This window comes from Pholis gunnellus (genome assembly GCF_910591455.1).
Source record: "Pholis gunnellus genome assembly, chromosome: 13".
NCBI classification, from domain to species: Eukaryota; Metazoa; Chordata; class Actinopteri; order Perciformes; family Pholidae; genus Pholis; species Pholis gunnellus.
The window spans coordinates 886,100-905,322 of NC_136540.1; the positions used below are offsets into that span (position 1 = coordinate 886,100).

General features: G+C 40.4%; 3 protein-coding genes across 5 annotated transcripts; 1 reads left to right on the forward strand and 2 right to left on the reverse strand.

Annotated features, from left to right (window-relative positions):
- Positions 1-5,624: 5,624 nt before the first annotated feature.
- Positions 5,625-15,005, forward strand: LOC306704645 (trafficking protein particle complex subunit 14-like; the record flags this gene model as incomplete). Of its 3 annotated transcripts, none has more annotated exons than XM_079171084.1 (13): positions 5,625-5,817; positions 6,668-7,002; positions 7,481-7,576; positions 7,761-7,890; positions 8,687-8,773; positions 8,895-9,015; positions 9,794-9,941; positions 11,198-11,280; positions 11,819-11,970; positions 12,472-12,608; positions 12,912-12,990; positions 13,823-13,937; positions 14,849-15,005. In XM_079171084.1, the coding sequence occupies 13 exons, from the start codon at positions 5,625-5,627 to the stop codon at positions 15,003-15,005; spliced, it is 1,833 nt and encodes a 610-aa protein (XP_079027210.1). The 3 variants fall into 3 exon arrangements, with proteins under 3 accessions (XP_079027210.1, XP_079027211.1, XP_079027212.1); XM_079171085.1 differs by having other exon boundaries at positions 6,671-7,002; XM_079171086.1 differs by having other exon boundaries at positions 5,625-5,812; positions 6,720-7,002.
- Positions 15,006-15,411: 406 nt separating this feature from the next.
- On the reverse strand, positions 15,412-16,999 carry LOC306704660 (histone H2A-like). The gene has a single exon (XM_079171106.1). The coding sequence runs from the start codon at positions 16,973-16,975 to the stop codon at positions 16,592-16,594; it is 384 nt and encodes a 127-aa protein (XP_079027232.1). The 5' UTR covers positions 16,976-16,999; the 3' UTR covers positions 15,412-16,591.
- A 977-nt stretch (positions 17,000-17,976) lies between these two features.
- LOC306704657 (histone H3.2) lies at positions 17,977-19,024 on the reverse strand. The gene has a single exon (XM_079171100.1). It carries the CDS (start codon positions 19,005-19,007, stop codon positions 18,597-18,599), a length of 411 nt encoding a protein of 136 aa, XP_079027226.1. The 5' UTR covers positions 19,008-19,024; the 3' UTR covers positions 17,977-18,596.
- Between the last annotated feature and the right edge of the window lie 199 nt (positions 19,025-19,223).

The following is a 19,223-nucleotide window of genomic DNA, read 5'->3' on the forward strand; positions in this document are numbered from 1 at the left end:
CTAAGTCCCTCCATGTACAGCTTCTCATCACCCTCTATTTATAACAAATACCACACATATTAGAGTCTTTAAAATGTTTTGTTTGGAATATGTATAATAAGCATATCATTTAGTTATCGCTACTGAGAATTTAACAAACATAAAAAAGAAGAAAAACAAGAAGTAGATAGGTTTGCAGTTTTTCAAGATGTATATTTTACCGGCTGAATATCTATGATCAGAATCATTATAAGTGTATTATAACTGCTACTGTGTAAAGGGAATGCTGCTGTTAAAAATAACCTTATTTGTTTAAAGTGTTTGCAAACCAAATGTTATTGCACTTTTGTTCATATAGTAGTACTTTTAAAATAAAAGTGCGCAACAAACTATTTTTGAATTCCTTATTGAATTTTGCGCATAACAATGCGATTAATCGCGATTAATCCCAAAAAAAATCATGCGATTAAATTAAGTAAAATAGAATAGAACTAAATAAATAAATGGAAATAAAACAAATAATGAAAGAAACTGACTTTGGATTTGTAAGTTAGGTCAAGGCCCGTATTTCTTGTTCAGTTCCCTTATGGGACCTGCAACTGTTGTTGGCTGAATCAACAGAATTGCCTCTCTATTTTTTGGAAGTGTTGGGCCTACAGTTTGGTCCATTAAAACAGCCCTCTTCTTTTGCCTGACATACCGATAGGTTTTTAGATTCGGAGCATTGCTTGCTTCATAAGCACACCTCTTATCTTTGTCCATCACAAAGGACAGGAATGGTAACTTCTTTTATTTTTCAACCAACCTTTAAATGGAGGATCATTGTGCCTTTATTTAGGTCACAAGTTAATCATCTAATCATCTTCTTTTCACTACTGTAATGCAATTTTTCGTTTAAATAAGTATTTATTAAAGCCGTATCCCAACATGTCCATATATATATATATTTTTTTTTTTTTTTTTTTATTGCAGAACTAAACAATGCTGCACTTCTTTCCTTCTTTCATGTTGGATGGATGTTGTACATCACTAGTTGCTAATACATTACCCATGTGATGGTTTTAAATGACCTGGGTGTGAGGACTGAACTCATATTCAACCCCTTCACCCAACAGGGCTTTGTTTGCATTTTGCATTAAGACATGGCTTCTAGCCAACTAACAAGATAAATGTTATTTTTGTTTTGATTGTGAACTAACAAGGCATCCCTACCAACCGACTGAATGGACAGACACAAACTAAACAAGATTATTGTGCTCATGTGCTCCAATGACGTCAACAGGTTTTTCTTTTTGATGTATTAAATGCTTCTCTTGGATGTAAATCAGTCTGAGATCAACATCACTGCTGGTCTGCAGCATCAGGGGTTACTGGAGGTTGTGTTGTTTCCAACTCTGACTACATTACCATGCTGTGTGTTTCTCTTCATTAATTTAAGCTAATTAGCGTAATTTCGGGAGCAGGACCACACCTCTAACACGCCTCTTCTGGTATTCCTATAAATACCTCCCTAACCCATTCTTCCTGTCCTGTTTACGCATTCCAAACCAGGACCGAGGGCAGGTAACACAAGATCGAACAGTCAGAACATAAGTACTCTACTAACGATCACTTTACCTACCTAGCTCCCACCATGGATGCCATCGGGCTTTCCCCTTCCGACGACGACGACGATCTCTTCAAAAGGAACTGCAAATAGAATTTAACTAGCTATTATCTTACGGTGACAATTAACTAAATCTGGCTACATGAAATACCACTACTGACGAGATTCATGAAGTGTCAGCTAATGCAGTAATTTCATCAACTTACCAGCGAGCTTGCTTGAGAAACTCTGAAAATGAATGGAGTTCAATGCTGGTACTATTCAGTGTTCGTAACTATCGGTTGGCCCACGACAAGTGTTGCTTCCGCCTTTTCCGATTCAAGAGAAGTCCGTGGAAGTGTTGAAACTTTCTTTTTCAATGGGTCTGGATATTGCCATTAGAAGAACAGTGGTTGCCATCATTGTAGTTTAGGACTGAATTAACCAAGGGACAAATATGCTCGACACAATCTCGCCATGTTGTCTTGTTGAGCTAGCTATCAATCATTGTAATCAAATGCAGTAATACCGGCACAACTAGTGTTGGTAACTTCACCAATAAATCTAATAGACGAACAAACGACAATAACTGTAATAACTGTGGTAAATGTAGGTCCTATGTCAACTTACATTTGGTGAAGATAGCTAGCAAAGTGTTGTTACCTTAGCTAACTGCAATTACGGTCTAACTAGCTATTATCTTACGATGACAATTAACTAAAGCTGGCTACATAAAATTCCACAACTGACTAGATTAATGAGAGGTCAGCTAATGCATTAAAATGTCACAAATTGCAGTAATTCTTATCAACTTACCAGTGAGTGTGCTTGGGAAACTCTAAAAATGAATGGAACAAGTCTTTTCAACGAGTCTGGATATCGCCGTCAGAAGAACAGTGGTGGCCATCATTGTGGTTTAGGTTTGTGGTAACTCATGTTTCCTCAAATTGTTTTTTATTAGGACCTGGAGAGACGACACTCTTGAACCACACTTACACTTGGCTGCTATAAATTTTGTTTTAATTTTAAATTAGTTGTACATGCTGTTATTTCTATGTATGCAATTTGCCATTAATGCTGTTTTCCCTATATGTGCAATTTGCTATTCGTGTAATTTTAAATGTGCAATTTACTATTCATGCTGTTATTTCTATATGTGCAATTTACTATTCATGCTGTTATTTCTATATGTGCAATTTGCTATTCGTGTTGTTATTTCTAGATGTGCAATTTACCATTTATGCTGTTATTTTTCTATGTGCGATTGTCTAATGCTGTTGTTTTAATACAAGCGATTGTTTATTCATGTTGTTATGTTTATCCAGACACTTACTGAAATAGATAGATCTTACTGTTGCATATCACATAATAATATGAGCATTTACTGCAGAATATATGAACTCATAGATGTAATAAACAATACATTCTGTGTTGTGTGTTAGCCCTGAAGCTACTGATGTTTTTATTTTATTTTTCTTCAACGTACAAAATGTACCAATGTATCATGTGTTGGGTGAAGAGTTTATCAGTGTACTTTGAAGGGTGGGTGTGTTTTCCCCTTGTGTTTTCCTGCTTGTATTTGTTAATTTTCTCTTATCTTTTGTGGTTGTACATGTTATCGTGCTATCAAATGCCATTACATTATTGACATTTTATAACAATAATGTAATATGACACTTAATTTTATTTTCTATTTAAATACATCAAACCGTGAATCAGACTTTCTTCTAACAAGAAAACAGGCGGTAGACAAGACAATACTAACAAACAGATGACAACACCAATGTAATGTCCTGATTGACTGATATTCTAATCAGCTCATGAAGCTAAAGCCATAACCACTGAGAGCTCACCTGAGCTGTAGCTCCACCTGCCTCCACCCACCTGCTGCTGTCGCCACGACGTCCCTGATGAGATGATTCACAAACATATCAGATACATGTCATGTGGAGAGCTAACTGATGTTACGCTATCTACCTTTTCTAGAATTAATTATGTAACAAACATTGTGTTTTGGTTGGGTGCCGAATCAAAAGTTGAACATTTAGAGTGTATAAGAACATTATGATAGAAGAATGTGAGGGCCATTCACGTCTTCTATTATGTCTCATAAGTTGTTGCAGCAATTTATGTGTTGATATCATTTGTTACACAGATTTTGGTGCAAAATAATTGAATAAAAGAATGATCAAAAATACCTCCTAAAGACACAAAGACCTGAAGGAAACTCGATAGAAAACGTTATGCTGTGATTTGGTATTAAAAGTATTTCATCAGACTTGCACTCGTCTTGTTGAAAGAGGCTGTAACAGTAAATGCACTTCTCTTGCCCTGGCTAACGATAGCTAGCTTACAGAAGTTATGCTAGCAAACGATAGATGTTAGTTAGCGTGAAATATTTGGCAATTGTTAGCTTAACTTGGTTACTAACACCATGACGGCTAACGTGGTCTTACTTACATTTTTACTTTGGTGTGCTCCATTTTCGGCAAAAAAAAAACGTTAAAGGTCGAGAATTTATCTGAATCGAACATTAGCAGCTCCATGAAGTTTTAATTTAGCTAGCTGGTTCATGCTAACGTTGCTATTTTACAACGGTTTCACTCGCATAAGGAACAAAATGGCGGCGGTGACGTAAGGTAATAGAGAAACCGATTCGCGAGGCTTGCCCGAGCCAATCACAGAGCTCCGTTTCTCTCCCGTAACCTTCGATCTGACGTCACCATCCGACCAACACCGCCGGTATTACAGAGGCGGGTTGCCAGATAAGCAGCCGTATCCCCTATTTGACCCTCCCTCTCTCTCTCTCTCTCTCTCTCTCTCCCTCCCTCTCTCTTTTCTCTTTTCTCTTTTCTCTCTTTAAAAATACGGTTTAATTTATAATTTTTTTAAAGTTCATATTGACTGCATATTGACTGCAAATGTAACAACTTAATGTGTCAATCTTGATTATAATCATTGAAATAATCGTCTGTTAAGTCACTATATGAGGTAACACTGAGGTCTATTTATATATGTGCAGTATTACAAAATAATGCTGTATAATAACTTTTGTCTACAGAATACACACAAACAAATAGAACTATGCACACGATTCTGAAAAATATAATTTTGTAATATTAGTTTTCACTCAAAAATAAATTCTAAATCAACCAGGACTGAAATCTGAAGGACAAAAAAAAAAAAAAAAATTGGCCCTGACTTCTTCTACCTGTTTATACCTGCAAACACACAGTACCCATACTATCACAGTTTATTCATTTGATCAACATTATTATATATAAATTAATGTACTTTAACTTCTGCACTGATTATGTTTCATGTCTTGGATTCTCATTTCTACCTGCGTGTTTCTCCCTTTATACAGTCTGTAGCAACACGAATGTCTGCTTCATTGTAATTGTGCATATGACAAAGAAAAGACTTGATATATTGATTATTATCAGTTACTGAGAGGCTTTGTTATCTGTCGAATAATTCATCCATTTATTGACTACTTAATTCAAATATTTGCTGTATTAAACAAATCATTAAAAAGATGAATATAATAAGATGATGATTAAACAACCGCATGTAATAAGAACCAGAACAGAACATCATTCTCCTAAAACACATCTCCTCGTATGCTGTTTTTTGGTATAAAACATATTAAATATTGTGTATCCTGAATCGGCCTAATATCAACATTATTACTTTCACAATGATCAAGAAGCACTACATTATTTTATTATTTTATTGATCATAATTGTTGCCATATTGCGGAATAAGCTGTGTTTGTACCTAATTACTGTATTAAATGTATTTTATATTTTACAATTATTCTAATGATGAAAAATGATTGTTTTGTTAATAAAGAAGTAAAATAATTCAGTAATATACTACATTGTCTCCACTACAATAATATGGCCACTACGGGGCGCAAATGGTCTATTTTATTCCATCCCTGCAGACAATATCAGTGCTTTTACTTTGAAAGCGAAAACAGGAAGTGTGTGTGTTTTCCATTGTCTCCACGCGCTGACTCCGGTCCTTGCTCGCGCAGCCTCCTCCCGTCGTCGCCATGGTGCAGATGATGGAGTCGCAGTGCGAGTACTTCATGTATTTCCCGGCGGTGCCCATCACCGACCTGTCGGACCCGGCCCGCTACCGCACGCTGCCCCGCAGGAGTCACCTCTACCTGGGAGAGACGGTCCGCTTCCTCCTGGTGCTGCGCTGCAGGGACGCGGGGGCGACTCCGACCGAGACCGGGCCCGGTAAGGGGGGGGGGGGGGGGGGGGGGGGGGGGGCATCCAACCAGCTCTGGATGGGAGGGAGGAGGGGAGAAAGAACCCTTATTATAAATATTATATAAAGGTTTCTTCATGTGCAGGGGAATTGAAGGCGAGACCTTAAGATGGAGAATGTGTCTATGCAGATTCATGGAGACTCTTATTTGTTGTACCAGAGTCAAAGTACAACACACAACCCAATGTTATTATTCTATGTAACCTATGAAGTGTAACACTGATTTGTATGTATTTGTTTACAAAAAACCATCAAGAGGATATCTGATAAAATGTCACTCCAATGTTAAACTCCTTGAACAAAGTGTTTTACAAAAAAAAATGCAGTTTGAACCAACAGAGAAAATATTGTTTTTTTAATTAAAATTATGTTTTTTAAATGAAATGAATGAAGAAAAATGGACCATGTGTGGTAAAATGATGGTGAAGTGTTCATGCTGACCCCCCTCATGGCATAATAACAGGCCTATTGGACCAAATCAAAGCTACACACCCTAACCCTAACCCTAACCAAAGAAGGGTGGAAGTTCAAATGAATACTGGAGCAAACTAGAGCTAAATCACTAGAGAATACTGGACTATAGCAAGGACAGAACCCCACAGAATACTGGACCAAACTACAACTAAAACAGTGTTAAACATTGGAACAAACCAGGGTTAATACACAAAAGAAAAATGGACCAAACCAGGACTAAAACGTCTCATAAATTGAACCAAACCAGGGCTAAGCAGAGAACTAATTAGGGGTCAAGGTTTATGGGGCGACTGGAGCCAATGACGGTTCTCTCAAGCATTGTATTATGTACACATGGTTTTCCAGCAGTGGGCGTTGATGGCACCGCGGCCGGTTTTGGGACGGAGTCGGCCAGCAGCCGGGCGTGGAGGGAGCTGGCCGGCTCTCTGTGCGCCGTGGCCAGCGTGAGTCCGGGTGAAAGCAGCCGCCATCGAGGCCATCATCACCACGACTACCAGAGCAGCGGGGACGAGGCCAACGAGGACGGGGAGGACGACTACATCGCGGCGGCGGAGGCGGCCATCGCGGCGCTCGGCAGCCGGGTGGACTCCCGGTGTCGGAGCTTCAGGGACTGCAAGCCGCTGCTCATACACAACTCATCGGGGACGGCGGCGAGGGAGTTCCGCAGGGCACCTGTTCAGGTACAGCAGCATTACTGTACTGTTGGTAGGAGGGCAGCAAGTCCATCAACTAGTTTGTTGTTAAGAGCTTGGATGTGAGCACGGCAGACTTATTATTTCAACATATACCAAATAGATTTCTATGAAGTTTGGCACATTCATGCTCCCCACAGGATGAATTAATAACATGGTGATCCCTTTACAATTCATCCAGCGCCATCATCAGGTCAAAATATGACCAAATACCTACAACACAAATGACAATCATCCTCATCTGTGCTTTGTTTAGTGCTAATTGACTATTAGCTAAGCCCCGCCCCCCTCGCTTACAGAATGAGTTTGTAATTGTTGACATTGACCTGCATATAGCATTGAGTCGCCAACTTAACTTCGTTGTATTTTTTTTCCGATGACAATAAACTTCCTTATCAGCCATCAACGCAGCTTTTCTTCATTCATTGGTAATGCTGATTTTTAACCAGTGTGTCTGTGTCTTCAGTCTCCTCTGGACGAGCCGGTGGTTTTGACGGATGAAGTGATCTTCCCCCTCACCGTCTCTCTGGACAAACTCCCCGTCAGCACCCTGAAAGTCAAGGTCAGGAGCAACTAAATTAAATTCAGGGCGTTTGGAAAAGTGTGAAAGTGATCCAGAAAACCAGTCTTTGGTCCACCACAAAACGGTGATCCAAGACTTCGTGTAATGTTTCCAGAGCTACAACATTATGGAGATGCAAGACTCAATAAAGTGTTTTTTCTTCTGCGTGTGTGTGTGTGTTCAGGTGATGGTGACGGTGTGGAAGAAGGAGGCAGAGAAAGCGGAGGTGCAGGAGCTCGGCTACCTGAGCGTCCTGCAGCAACGAGAGCCGACACACACCTTCAGACACGACCTGAACACCTTCAAAGCTCAGGGTACAACACACGCCTGGTGATTGACAGGTCTCTACCAGAGACGTATACGGCGTCTCTACGTCACTCCTCCTCTGTCCAGATATGGTCACTTCCTGTTCACTGGTTGCAAAAACACCAAGATGGCGACGGCCACAATGACGAATTCGAGGCTTCAAAACATCAGTCCACAAACTAAAGACGACTTTGTCCACTTCTTATAGACGGTCTGCATGGATTAGTAGTATTTCTTTATAATCCAAACATTATAATCATTCTAAAACATGGAAGAATCTAACCTTGATCATGTGATAGTCATGCGTATTTTAAGAGTTCTCTCAACCACTCGTGAAATGTTGTCTTAGCTAGAAGAAGAGCTAAAATAATAAAACATTGGCGTGTCAAAGGTCACTGAGAAAAAAATAGGAAATTTGTCCTCAAATGTTTAGTTTAAAGCACAACAAAGAAAAAGGAAAAACAACAAATACATCCTAAATATCTCAACATCACATGCTAAAGGATGGAAAAAAACCTCTGACTTGGTGTAAAACACTGAAGGAATATTGACAGAAAAACTAAATATCAACTATTTTGCTCATCAATTAATCCTTTTCGTCATTTTTCAAACAGAAATGGTGAAAAGCAATTCCAGATATTTTCTGGTTGCTGAATATTTTGGGGTTTTGGACTGTTGGTTGCACAAAACAAGATATTTGAAGACCTTGAAACTCATTTTTCTTTTACATTTCAGACACTAAATGATGATTAGTTTGTTAGTTATTCTGCGTTTTAACAATTGTCTGGTTGTTCCCGTCCACAGTGAGCACCACTCTGACCGTCCTGCCGCCGCCCACCGTCCGCTGTAAGCAGATGACCGTCTCTGGGAGGCACCTCGCCGTCCTCAAAGGTTCGGAGATTATTCCTCGTCGAGTCACAGTTATTAACGGATTTAAAAGCAGTGGATATGGAGCTGTTAACTATGTTTTATCAGAGAGGTTTGAACAAATCGTTCCTTCTCCTCCTCTCAGTGTTGAATGAGTCTTCTCAGGAGGAGGTGTGTGTTCGGGATGTTCGGATTTTACCAAACCTCAACGCCTCCTACCTTCCCATGATGCCAGACGGCTCCGTGCTGCTGGTGGACAACGTGAGGTACGTGCACATGCATCAGAAGTCCAGTTCTGACCTGTTACATTATGTCATGTATGACTGGTGTAGAGGTACGTTAACGGTATGATCCACGTACTTTATATGTGTTTATATCTATATGACGTATTCATTTGATAACAATGACATCATCAAGATGTTACGTTCCATCACATTATATGTTGTGTTGTTGTCACGATATGACGTCTACATTACATCCTGTTGTCACGATGTTCCATAACGATGTGTTTCCTCACTTTCTGTTACATCACATTTTGTTATATTATGTTCCGTTATGTTCTGTTACATTTGTTTCATGTTTTCTGTCACATTACATTATATCGTTAGGACATTTTTTATTAATATATGTTCTGTTATGTTATGTTTTGTTATCTTCTTTACATTACATTTTGTAACATTATAATGTATTAGGTTACATTAAGTTTTGTTACATTAATGTGTACTATGTTATGTTCTTATTTGTTATGTTCTGTCACCTTTGTTACATTACATTCTGTCACATTATATTGTATTGTTCTGTTCTGGGTTCCCAATATAACGTAACATGATAGACTGTTCTGTTATCTTTTGTTACCTTTTGTTACATTATGTTCCGTCACGTTATCTTCTATTACTTTATGTTCTGTTATCTTTATCCTTTACCATCTTTTACGTCACATTTCGTTGTGTTACGTTCAGCAACCTTCTTTAAAACTCTCTATCTGCACGAGTTTGATGGTTTTGATCTGATGAAGCTCAAACTGCTTCCTCTCCTGCTCTGCAGCCACCAGTCAGGTGAGGTTGGCATGGCGTCTTTCTGCAGGGTGGACAGCCTGGCCTCCCGCCTTCCCAGCATGCTCAGCGCTTTGGAGGAGCACGACTTCCTGTTCCAGTTGCATCTCAACGACATGCCGGAAGACGACTCCAACGAGGTTTGAACATGTTTGTGTGGTTGTTTCATTCGTACTTTAGGTTCTTTCTAGGATGTGATCTGTTATGTTACAGTTGCATTTTGTTTTCATTATAACTTTTGAAATATTTGGTGTTTTCTGTTGTTGGATTCATATCTCGACCAGGCTAAGGTTGAACAGGGTTAGAAATCCATGAATCCAAATATTGTGACACTAAAAAGAACTCTGCTGCAAACTTGCTGCTTTTCTTTTTATTTCAGGAAATATTTGATTGCAGTTTGCAGAAACTGCAAAAGCATTTTACACTCAATGTGTTACTTCTCTGGTGTGTTTTGAAAGAACATGAACAAACAGTATTTAAGTGTAAGTGTCTGAGCCTAAAGGCCAAATCCATTTCTTATTTTTACCCTAACCCATTGTTTTCAACTTACCCCTCAGAACAGATTTACACGGGTTGAAATCTTCCTCTCAGAAATGGGACAACCCTTCAAGATATAGTCGTCAGTGGTCGTTTATGGCGTTAACACAACACAACAGCGGTGCTCTTTTGGCTAGCAGACCGGCGCTCATGCCCTGCCAGAGGAGCGGTCACAAGTTCAGTTAAATGTTAGGCGTCCCATGCCATAAACTGAGGGAACTGTTAAATGTGGGACTGTGGTGCACAAATCAGCGTTAAAACAACGTTCTAACGTTAGCTAGCTAATGGCAACGGCATACTAGCTGTTTGTTTGCTTGTTATAAGTCTATAATACATTGAAATGACATAAAGCTAATGATAATAACTTACTTTCATAACACTCGCTAAAGCGTGTGCCTCTAAAAACCTCTTCCTGAGAGTCTCTGTAGCTCTACCATTTCGCCCCAGAATGTTGGCATTAAAACGTGGCGGGATTAGCAAGCTAACGTTAGCTAGCTAACTAGCCAGCTGCTAAATGAGACAAATCAAACAAACTTAGTGCACATTGAAATCGCCAGATAATCAGCCATCAGTCATCAGCCTTGACAGGTTAGGTCTGATTTAAAACAGTGGATGAAGTTTTGAGCCATTTTCAACCATGAAATTTCGATAACGAAAGTTAATCAATTAATTATGAAAAAGTAAACTTAATGGACTGATTGTGTGTTTTTGTTGATATTAAATGTTTCAAGACTCGACTGCAGCGTTTTATCATTAAACATTAATGAATTGATACATGAACTCCCCTTGTGGTCAAAGTGTTTCCTTTATCTCATCACAATGTGTGTGTGTGTGTGTGTGTGTGTTGGTTTATGTTCAGGGGCTGGAGGTTCCCCTGGTCGCTGTGGTGCAGTGGTCAACTACCAAGATGCCTTTCACCAACTGTATCTACACCCATTACAGGTAAGGACATATTAAATCCACTTTTAAAAGTCCGTCCCACTCACATCAAATCTGTGTGTCTATATTATAGTTAAAGTTAAAAAAAAGTTAAAAACAAAACCTTTCATAGAAGTCTATGAGAAAATGACTCTACTTCTCTCTTGATTTATTACCTCAGTAAACATTGTAAACATGAGTTTATGGTCTCAATCTCTAGTTTCAAGTCTTCTTCAATACAGCATGATGTTCATTTAGTAAATGATGGTCCATTTAGAGTCACACAGACCATAAAGCAGGGGATGCTTTAGGGGCGGGGCTACACAGTGATTGACAGGTCTCTACCAGAGACGTATACGGCGTCTCTATGTCACTCCTCCTCAGTCCACATATGGTCACTTCCTGTTCACTGGTTGGCAGAAAAACAACATTATGACGATGAACTCGAACTCGAGGCTTCAAAACATCCTCAAACCAATGAGAGACGTCACCATGACTACGTCCACTTCTTATCTGTCTGTTTCTACACCTTCAGATCATCTTCTGTCTCTTCCTCCCTCAGGTTGCCCAGCATCCGTCTGGACGAGCCTCGCTTCGTCATGACGGCCAGCTGCCCGAGCACCGTGAGGGTGAAGGAACACTTCAAGGTTAAATACGTTCTGCTCAACAACCTGCAGGACTTCCTGGCTGTCCGGCTCGTCTGGACCCCAGAGGGTCAGTGAGGCCGAGGGGTCTCAAACGGGACATTTTATAAACAAGCTATATAAGAAATACACGAATTTGAGTTAAAATATTGTCTCTTGTTATCTGTCATTTTAAGAGAAGACTTTACATGCAGAAACATCTGGTCAATTATGAGATTTTGCGCTATTTTGCTTCTATAAAACGTCTTCTTTCAGACTCGTGGAAACATTTATTTTACCATTTTGTTTCTCCTAAATTCACCAAATTAACTTTACACAGAAAATTAATAACTTTGATGTGTTGGTTCTTGTGGCTCTTTGATTTAATGTAGAAGGATGTAAATTATTAATTTCATGATTTTTTTTGTAATCTTTGAACTTTTCAAACGCTTTCATACTCAACAAATTATTGTATTGGTTTCTGAACTACGTTTTTGACCTAAGATCATCCACTAAATGTCATTGATTGTATACCTGTGTGTGTGTGTGTGTGTGTGTGTGTGTGTGTGTGTGTGTGTGTGTGTGTGTGCAGGTCGAGGTCAGGTTGACGATGCGTCTCTGGCCGCTGTGGTCTGTCACTCTCCTCTCAGTAACCTCGGTCACTGTCGGAAAGGCAGCACCCTGTCCTTCAGCGTGGCGTTCCAGATCCTCAAACCAGGACTCTACGAGGTGGGTCCACTCTGAAAGAAAGTTATACCGGTACCCAATGTAGAGGCGAGGCCCCGCCCCTTTCTTTCTTTTGGACCACCAAGCCTCTAGTTCGGCATATTAGCCGTCGCCATCTTGTTTTTTTGCAACCAGTTAACAGGAAGTGACCATATCTGGACTGAGGAGGAGTGACGCAGAGCGGATATGGTCACTTCCTGTTCAATGGTTGCAAAAAAAAAAACAAGATGGCGACGACCAGCTTCCACATGGCTTTGGTGGAGTAGAGAAACTCAACACAAGTCTTCTCGTCTTCTCTCTTTGCAGCTGAGTCAGCACATGAAGTTGAAGCTCCAGTTCACGGCCTCGGTGTCCAACCCTCCGCCTGACGCTCGGCCGCTGTCACGTAAGAAGACAACAGCTCTCCTGTTTACGTTTCTCCATTTTGAATGTGAATGAGTGGCAGATACATCACAAATGGTGATATTAGTGAAGAGACCGGACGAAACTGTGTATGGTAATAAACAATAGCTTCTTTTTGGTGTAACCAATAACATTGTGACCTTATTTATACGCAGATGACATTGTGTTGAGTGTTGATGGAGCTTCTACAATGTTAGCTTAGCCTAGCACCGATCAATCCAGACTCCATTCAGAAAACAAGCATTTTAAAAGTGATTCGCTTGTTGTCTTGTGGCGAGAACTAACAAAACATGAATTCAGACTTTTTACAAATCGGCATCATTATGTAGTTATTTCGGCATCTTTTTTATAATTTTATTGCGATTAAATCTCAGGTAAATGTGTTTCATTCAACTAGTAAACCAGCCAGCTTGATTGATTGACAGTGAATCCTCTGGATGATGTAATGAACTCATCCTGGATATCTGCATTAGCGTTATTTCTGCATTAGCGTTATTTCTGAGGAAACATTGTTGGTGTCTATATGGAGGTAAAAAGCAGAAAGCAGGTTCCAGGTTCTTTATTATTCACCTCTAACTGGTTTCATGGTTCCCATCTGATTTAATAAACTAATGAAGTAATACTGTAATAATTACAGATACGCAAAGAAATCTTGAGGTAACTAGAAGCCTGTTCAGTTCAAACCCTCTGAATTTTATATTAAAGTATTTCCAAAGATTCCAGATCTTCTTCTTGGAGTGTAAACGTCACGTAGCTTCCTTCCGACGGTAGAAGATGTCGTGGTTTCTGTGTTGAACGTTGTCGTGTCCTCACAGGTAAAAACAGCCCGTCCAGCCCGGCGTTTCGAGACCTGCTGGACCGACATCAGGCCAGTCTGGGTCGGTCCCAGTCCTTCTCCCACCAGCAGCCGTCTCGCTCCCATATCATGAGGTACCACTGAAATTATTATTATTATGTATTTATTTTATGTGTTTTTGTTGCTCCCGTCACATTTTACTCTCTGTCGCCTTGATTTTCACTGTAATATAAATAAACCCTGCACCTCTATAGAAATAACACAATAAGTAGTAGAGAGAACTCAAACACGTCTTTAGTGCAGAATAACACAGTTATGATGACATCAACCATGAAAAAGAAGAAAATACGAGTTTAATTTATTTTACAAAAATTGGCAAACATTGAAATTTATATATTAAACATTGTTCAAGTGTCCACAAGAGATACCAATGTTGGAAAAAAACTGAGACTCTTCATGTTATAAATATTGAACTATTCACATGTTTCAGCCTCTCCTCTCCTCTTCCCTCCTCTCCTCTCCTCTCCTCCTCTCCTCTCCCCTCCTCTTCTCCTCTCCTCTCCCCTCCTCTCCTCTCCTCTCCTCTCCTCTCTCCTTTCTCCTCTGCTCTCTGTTCAGCAGCCTGAAGTTCAGTCAAAGTTTCTCTGACGTCATAGTTTCACAATTTAATGTTTTTTACAGGATCTGGTTAAAGTAAACGCTTTATTAGTGGAGAGATTTTAAATGAGAACATGTAGAATTAAATGTTTTTGATTAAATATCACAATTTTAAAGTTAGCTTCTGCTGCTTTTTCTAACGGAAGCGTTCATCGCACTTGTTGTGTTCAAGGACCGTCAGAGAAAAGAAAATCTCACAACAATGAGGGTTTTTACAGCTCCTGGCTGTGATGAACGGTGTAGTTTTGGCGATTTTAAAAATAAAACATGCTTTTCCATCCCATCGGTGGGTTTTTGGGTTCAGAGCGTTAAAGTTCTGTACTTGAGTAAATGTACTTCGTATCAGTCAATGTGTGTGTGTGTGTGTGTGTGTGTGTGTGTGTGTCAGGACGGGCAGTGCCATGGAGCGGCGGGCCATCACCCCCCCCGTCGGCTCTCCGGTGGGTCGGCCGCTCTACCTGCCACCGCAGGACAAGTCACTGCTGTCGCTGGACAAGATCGCCAAGAGGGAGTGTAAAGTCCTGGTGGTGGACCCCGCCAGCTAGGGGGCAAGGACGCAAGGAGGGAAGGACAAGGAAGCAGTGAGGAGTCAGGAGAGGCCTTGAAACATCTTCATCTTTAAGTTTCCCTTCAACAGAACCTGCTGCCTCGTGTTTCTGATTTAAACAGGAAGAAGAAGATCAAAATAAAACTGTCCTTTATGAAGACAGAGACTGAACAAACATTAATGTATTATCATGTTTCTATTTCTATTTAAAGGGAGACGCTACAGGAAAACCACATGCATATCAATCTGTTCATAATATAATCAGGATCAACAGGTTTCATGGTTACTGATCATTAGCTAATGTTAGCATGCTAACACGTTAACCTAAGATGGTGACCATTATATCTGCTAAACATCTGTCAGCATGCTAACACGCTAAGCTAAGATGGTGACATATCTGCTAAACATCTGTCAGCATGCTAACACGCTAAGCTAAGATGGTGACTATTGTACCTGCTAATCATCTGTTAGCATGCTAGCCTAAAGCAGCGCTGTGTCTCAGTACAGCCTCACGAGCTGATTTGTATTATAATTTGTTTTGTGACCAAAATCTATAGTTTTTTACAATTTATTCTGTTTCCTTGGTAACCTCGAGGGTGTGTTAATACCCGGAACAGTCATTACCATCCCATAAAGTTCTTATGCAACGGGAATGTACACATAAATAGGATGGACCTGGGCGAATGCTATTTAGTTGATTTAGAGCCCCTTGTGGACAGAATGAGTATTACAGCATGTTTTTATCTGCCAAAGCTTCGTTTTGTTTCATAATTTGTTTTCAGGAAAGACGATCCTGACAAAACGTTTCTGTTCTTAAATCACCTCATTGGCCTCTCAGAGCTTCCGTAGATTACTGAGAGCACAATAAAAACCATTAACGTATTGTAACATTGTTTACTGTAACATATATTAAAACATATTTATTGTAACATTTATACTTGAATGCAACATTGTGACATTTTACTGCAACATTCACTCACAACTGTACAACAGTCGTGTGATTCATTCACATTGAACATAATGAATTTGATGAACTCCTTTTGGCGTTACAGGTCACATATGTTGCGCCCTCTGATCCATGAAACAACCCCTGCAGCTTGAACTCCACAAATAAAGGATTTGAGGATTCTGTTCGTGGTCTTTAGCTCCACATGGGACACCTTAGTCCCTCACAAACTGGTCTACAAACGGGGCCTCGGTTCTCCACTGTGGACCTCCTCCTCTCCTAAACAAGAAGACCAGAGGGCTTTGTGACATTTCAAAAAAAAAATATGTTAGTTATAAGAACTGATGTAGATAAAATAACTCAACAATTTAGTTATTTTACTAAAAATATGAACGCAGTTTATGGTGCTTATTAATCGTAAACCATAATTATTAATGAAACTTTCAGCTGAGGAAAAGTTTGTTCTGGGTGTTTATTTGACTAATTTACCGCATTATATAACTTAAGACACATCTAACATTAAATCAGATAAGTAGTGAAAGTGAACAATAAGTAAATAAGAATCCGTCTCTGTAGTTCTTTGTGAGTGGCTCTTAAAAGAACCTTTGTGTTGCAGTTGATCAGCCGGTTGGGGGCGTCTACTTCTTGGCGGCCTTCTCGGTCTTCTTGGGCAGCAGCACCGCCTGGATGTTGGGCAGCACGCCGCCCTGAGCGATGGTCACTCCGCCCAGCAGCTTGTTGAGCTCCTCGTCGTTGCGGACGGCCAGCTGCAGGTGACGGGGGATGATCCTGGTCTTCTTGTTGTCGCGGGCAGCGTTCCCAGCCAGCTCCAGGATCTCAGCGGTCAGGTACTCCAGCACCGCCGCCAGGTACACCGGAGCTCCGGCACCGACACGGTGGGCGTAGTTGCCCTTCCTCAAGTGTCTGTGGACACGGCCGACGGGGAACTGAAGCCCGGCACGAGAGGACCTGGTCTTGGCCTTCGCTCTGGCCTTTCCGCCGGTCTTTCCTCGTCCAGACATTTTGTTTCTTTCTTCGTTAAGCTCGAGATCAGATCTGCTAACGTAATGCCGGAAGAAGGTTTATAAAGGAACCACGCTGCTCTTTGATTGGTCAGAGTGAGCATATCTGTGATCAGCCAATCAGAAATGAGCTCACGTCTCGCTCCTGTATTTACCACAAAGCTTCCGCTTGATACTGCACCTTCAGAATAAAACCCGGAAGTTAATATATTCCACGTTGCCTATATTTGTTTACTTTCTTGTTCTGTAAATGACTTTGTGTTTTTGTATTGTTTGATAAAAGTAAGTGGTGGAACTAAAGTAAAGTCCCTCTGAATCAATATGACAGAAACACGGGCTATAATGTAAACACAAGCACATTTTAAAATAAAATATGACTAAATATGATTAAATTGGAATTTACAAAAATATATTCTATCCACTGTAAATAAAACATGACTGCATTAGACAAAGGAGGTTAGTTAGTTAAAGATGAAGACTATATATAATATATATATATATATATACGTATTAGCGGTATTGTGATATATTTTTAAATGAAATATGATACATAATGATACTGAATAAGTAATCAAATTCCTCTTTAACATATTTATTAATACATTTATGGTTAAATACTTCATGAGATAAGATGGTTTTCGGAAAAAGTGCCGACATTTCTTTTTCATACTACAAAAGCACTCATGAAGAGGATATTACATGACATATTTAGGGACATTAATTATAAACCAACATATTTAATCAGTTTGGGAAAAGGACCCCAGACTATATATTTATATCTACATATATTAATGTTCTGATGCGCTTGTATGCAGTATGTTGCAGCAGTTTATTTAACTGGTTATTTGGGAGCATGTAGTTTGAGATGTAGTTCATACCCACAGCGGTTTTTATTGTTTTGGCCATTGTGGTGGCCCGTTCTTTGTTCTTCTTCCTGTCCGTTTCTGACTCACAGTCCAAATGATTGCTCTTGCACTGATTCCTTTTACCGTCACTTGATTTATTTATTTTCACTTTCGACACATTTAACAGCAAAACATCAGTTTAACGTGAGGTCAAAGACTGTCCGATGCCCCGTTCAACACAAAGGGAAAACAACTCGAGACTCAGTCCCACCGCTTCCTCTCATACCAGCGGATCCTCATCGGATTAATAACAAAAGTTCCTAAAAAAATAATTATACAGAATGCAAATTCAACCTTCATTCAAAAATGAAGAATGTGTTAAGGTCATACAAATATGTTCGCGAAATTATAATTAAAACTAAATATATGGCTCACAAACAATTTAACTGCTCAAGTCAGGTGTTTTAAGACAAGTTTATATATATATATATATATACATACACACATACACTGTATAAAAGGGAGCGTTCCTCATTTGGGTCGGCTGTATAAACACCTGGATGATGAAGTCGTGTATGAAACAATACATCAGGTATATCCTCACTTACGCCGGATTATAGTTTACATTCAAATGACTAGAATGATTAACTTGATGCGTTCATATATTGAAGCGTAGAATGAGGTTTAGTGCAACACGTGTCTCAGGACCACAGCTCTCAGAGGCGGGTGTGTGGCTCTTAAAAGAGCCGTTGGTGGGTCACTACAGTCGGGTGAGTTTAAGCCCTCTCTCCGCGGATGCGGCGGGCCAGCTGGATGTCTTTGGGCATGATGGTGACCCTCTTGGCGTGGATGGCGCACAGGTTGGTGTCCTCGAACAGACCGACCAGGTAAGCCTCGCTGGACTCCTGCAGAGCCATGACGGCGGAGCTCTGGAAGCGCAGGTCGGTCTTGAAGTCCTGAGCGATCTCCCTCACCAGGCGCTGGAAGGGCAGCTTGCGGATCAGCAACTCGGTGGACTTCTGGTAGCGACGGATCTCCCTCAGAGCCACGGTACCGGGCCTGTAACGGTGGGGCTTCTTCACTCCGCCGGTGGCCGGGGCGCTCTTACGGGCAGCTTTGGTCGCCAGCTGCTTCCTGGGAGCTTTTCCTCCGGTGGACTTACGGGCGGTCTGCTTGGTTCTGGCCATTGTAGTTCGTCAGTGTGTTCTGTATTCACAGATCAAGAAGTAATGCTATGTGAGCGGGAACAGCGGCTTTATAAAGGAGCTGCCGGAGTCAGAGCGGCGCTGATTGGTCCACATGGGGTGACACGTGCACTGGAGCTGAGCTACTATTGGACTAAAGGAACTCAAAGTAAACCACTCACACAGCGGCTGGTCTCAAATAACCTATAGAGAGGCTAA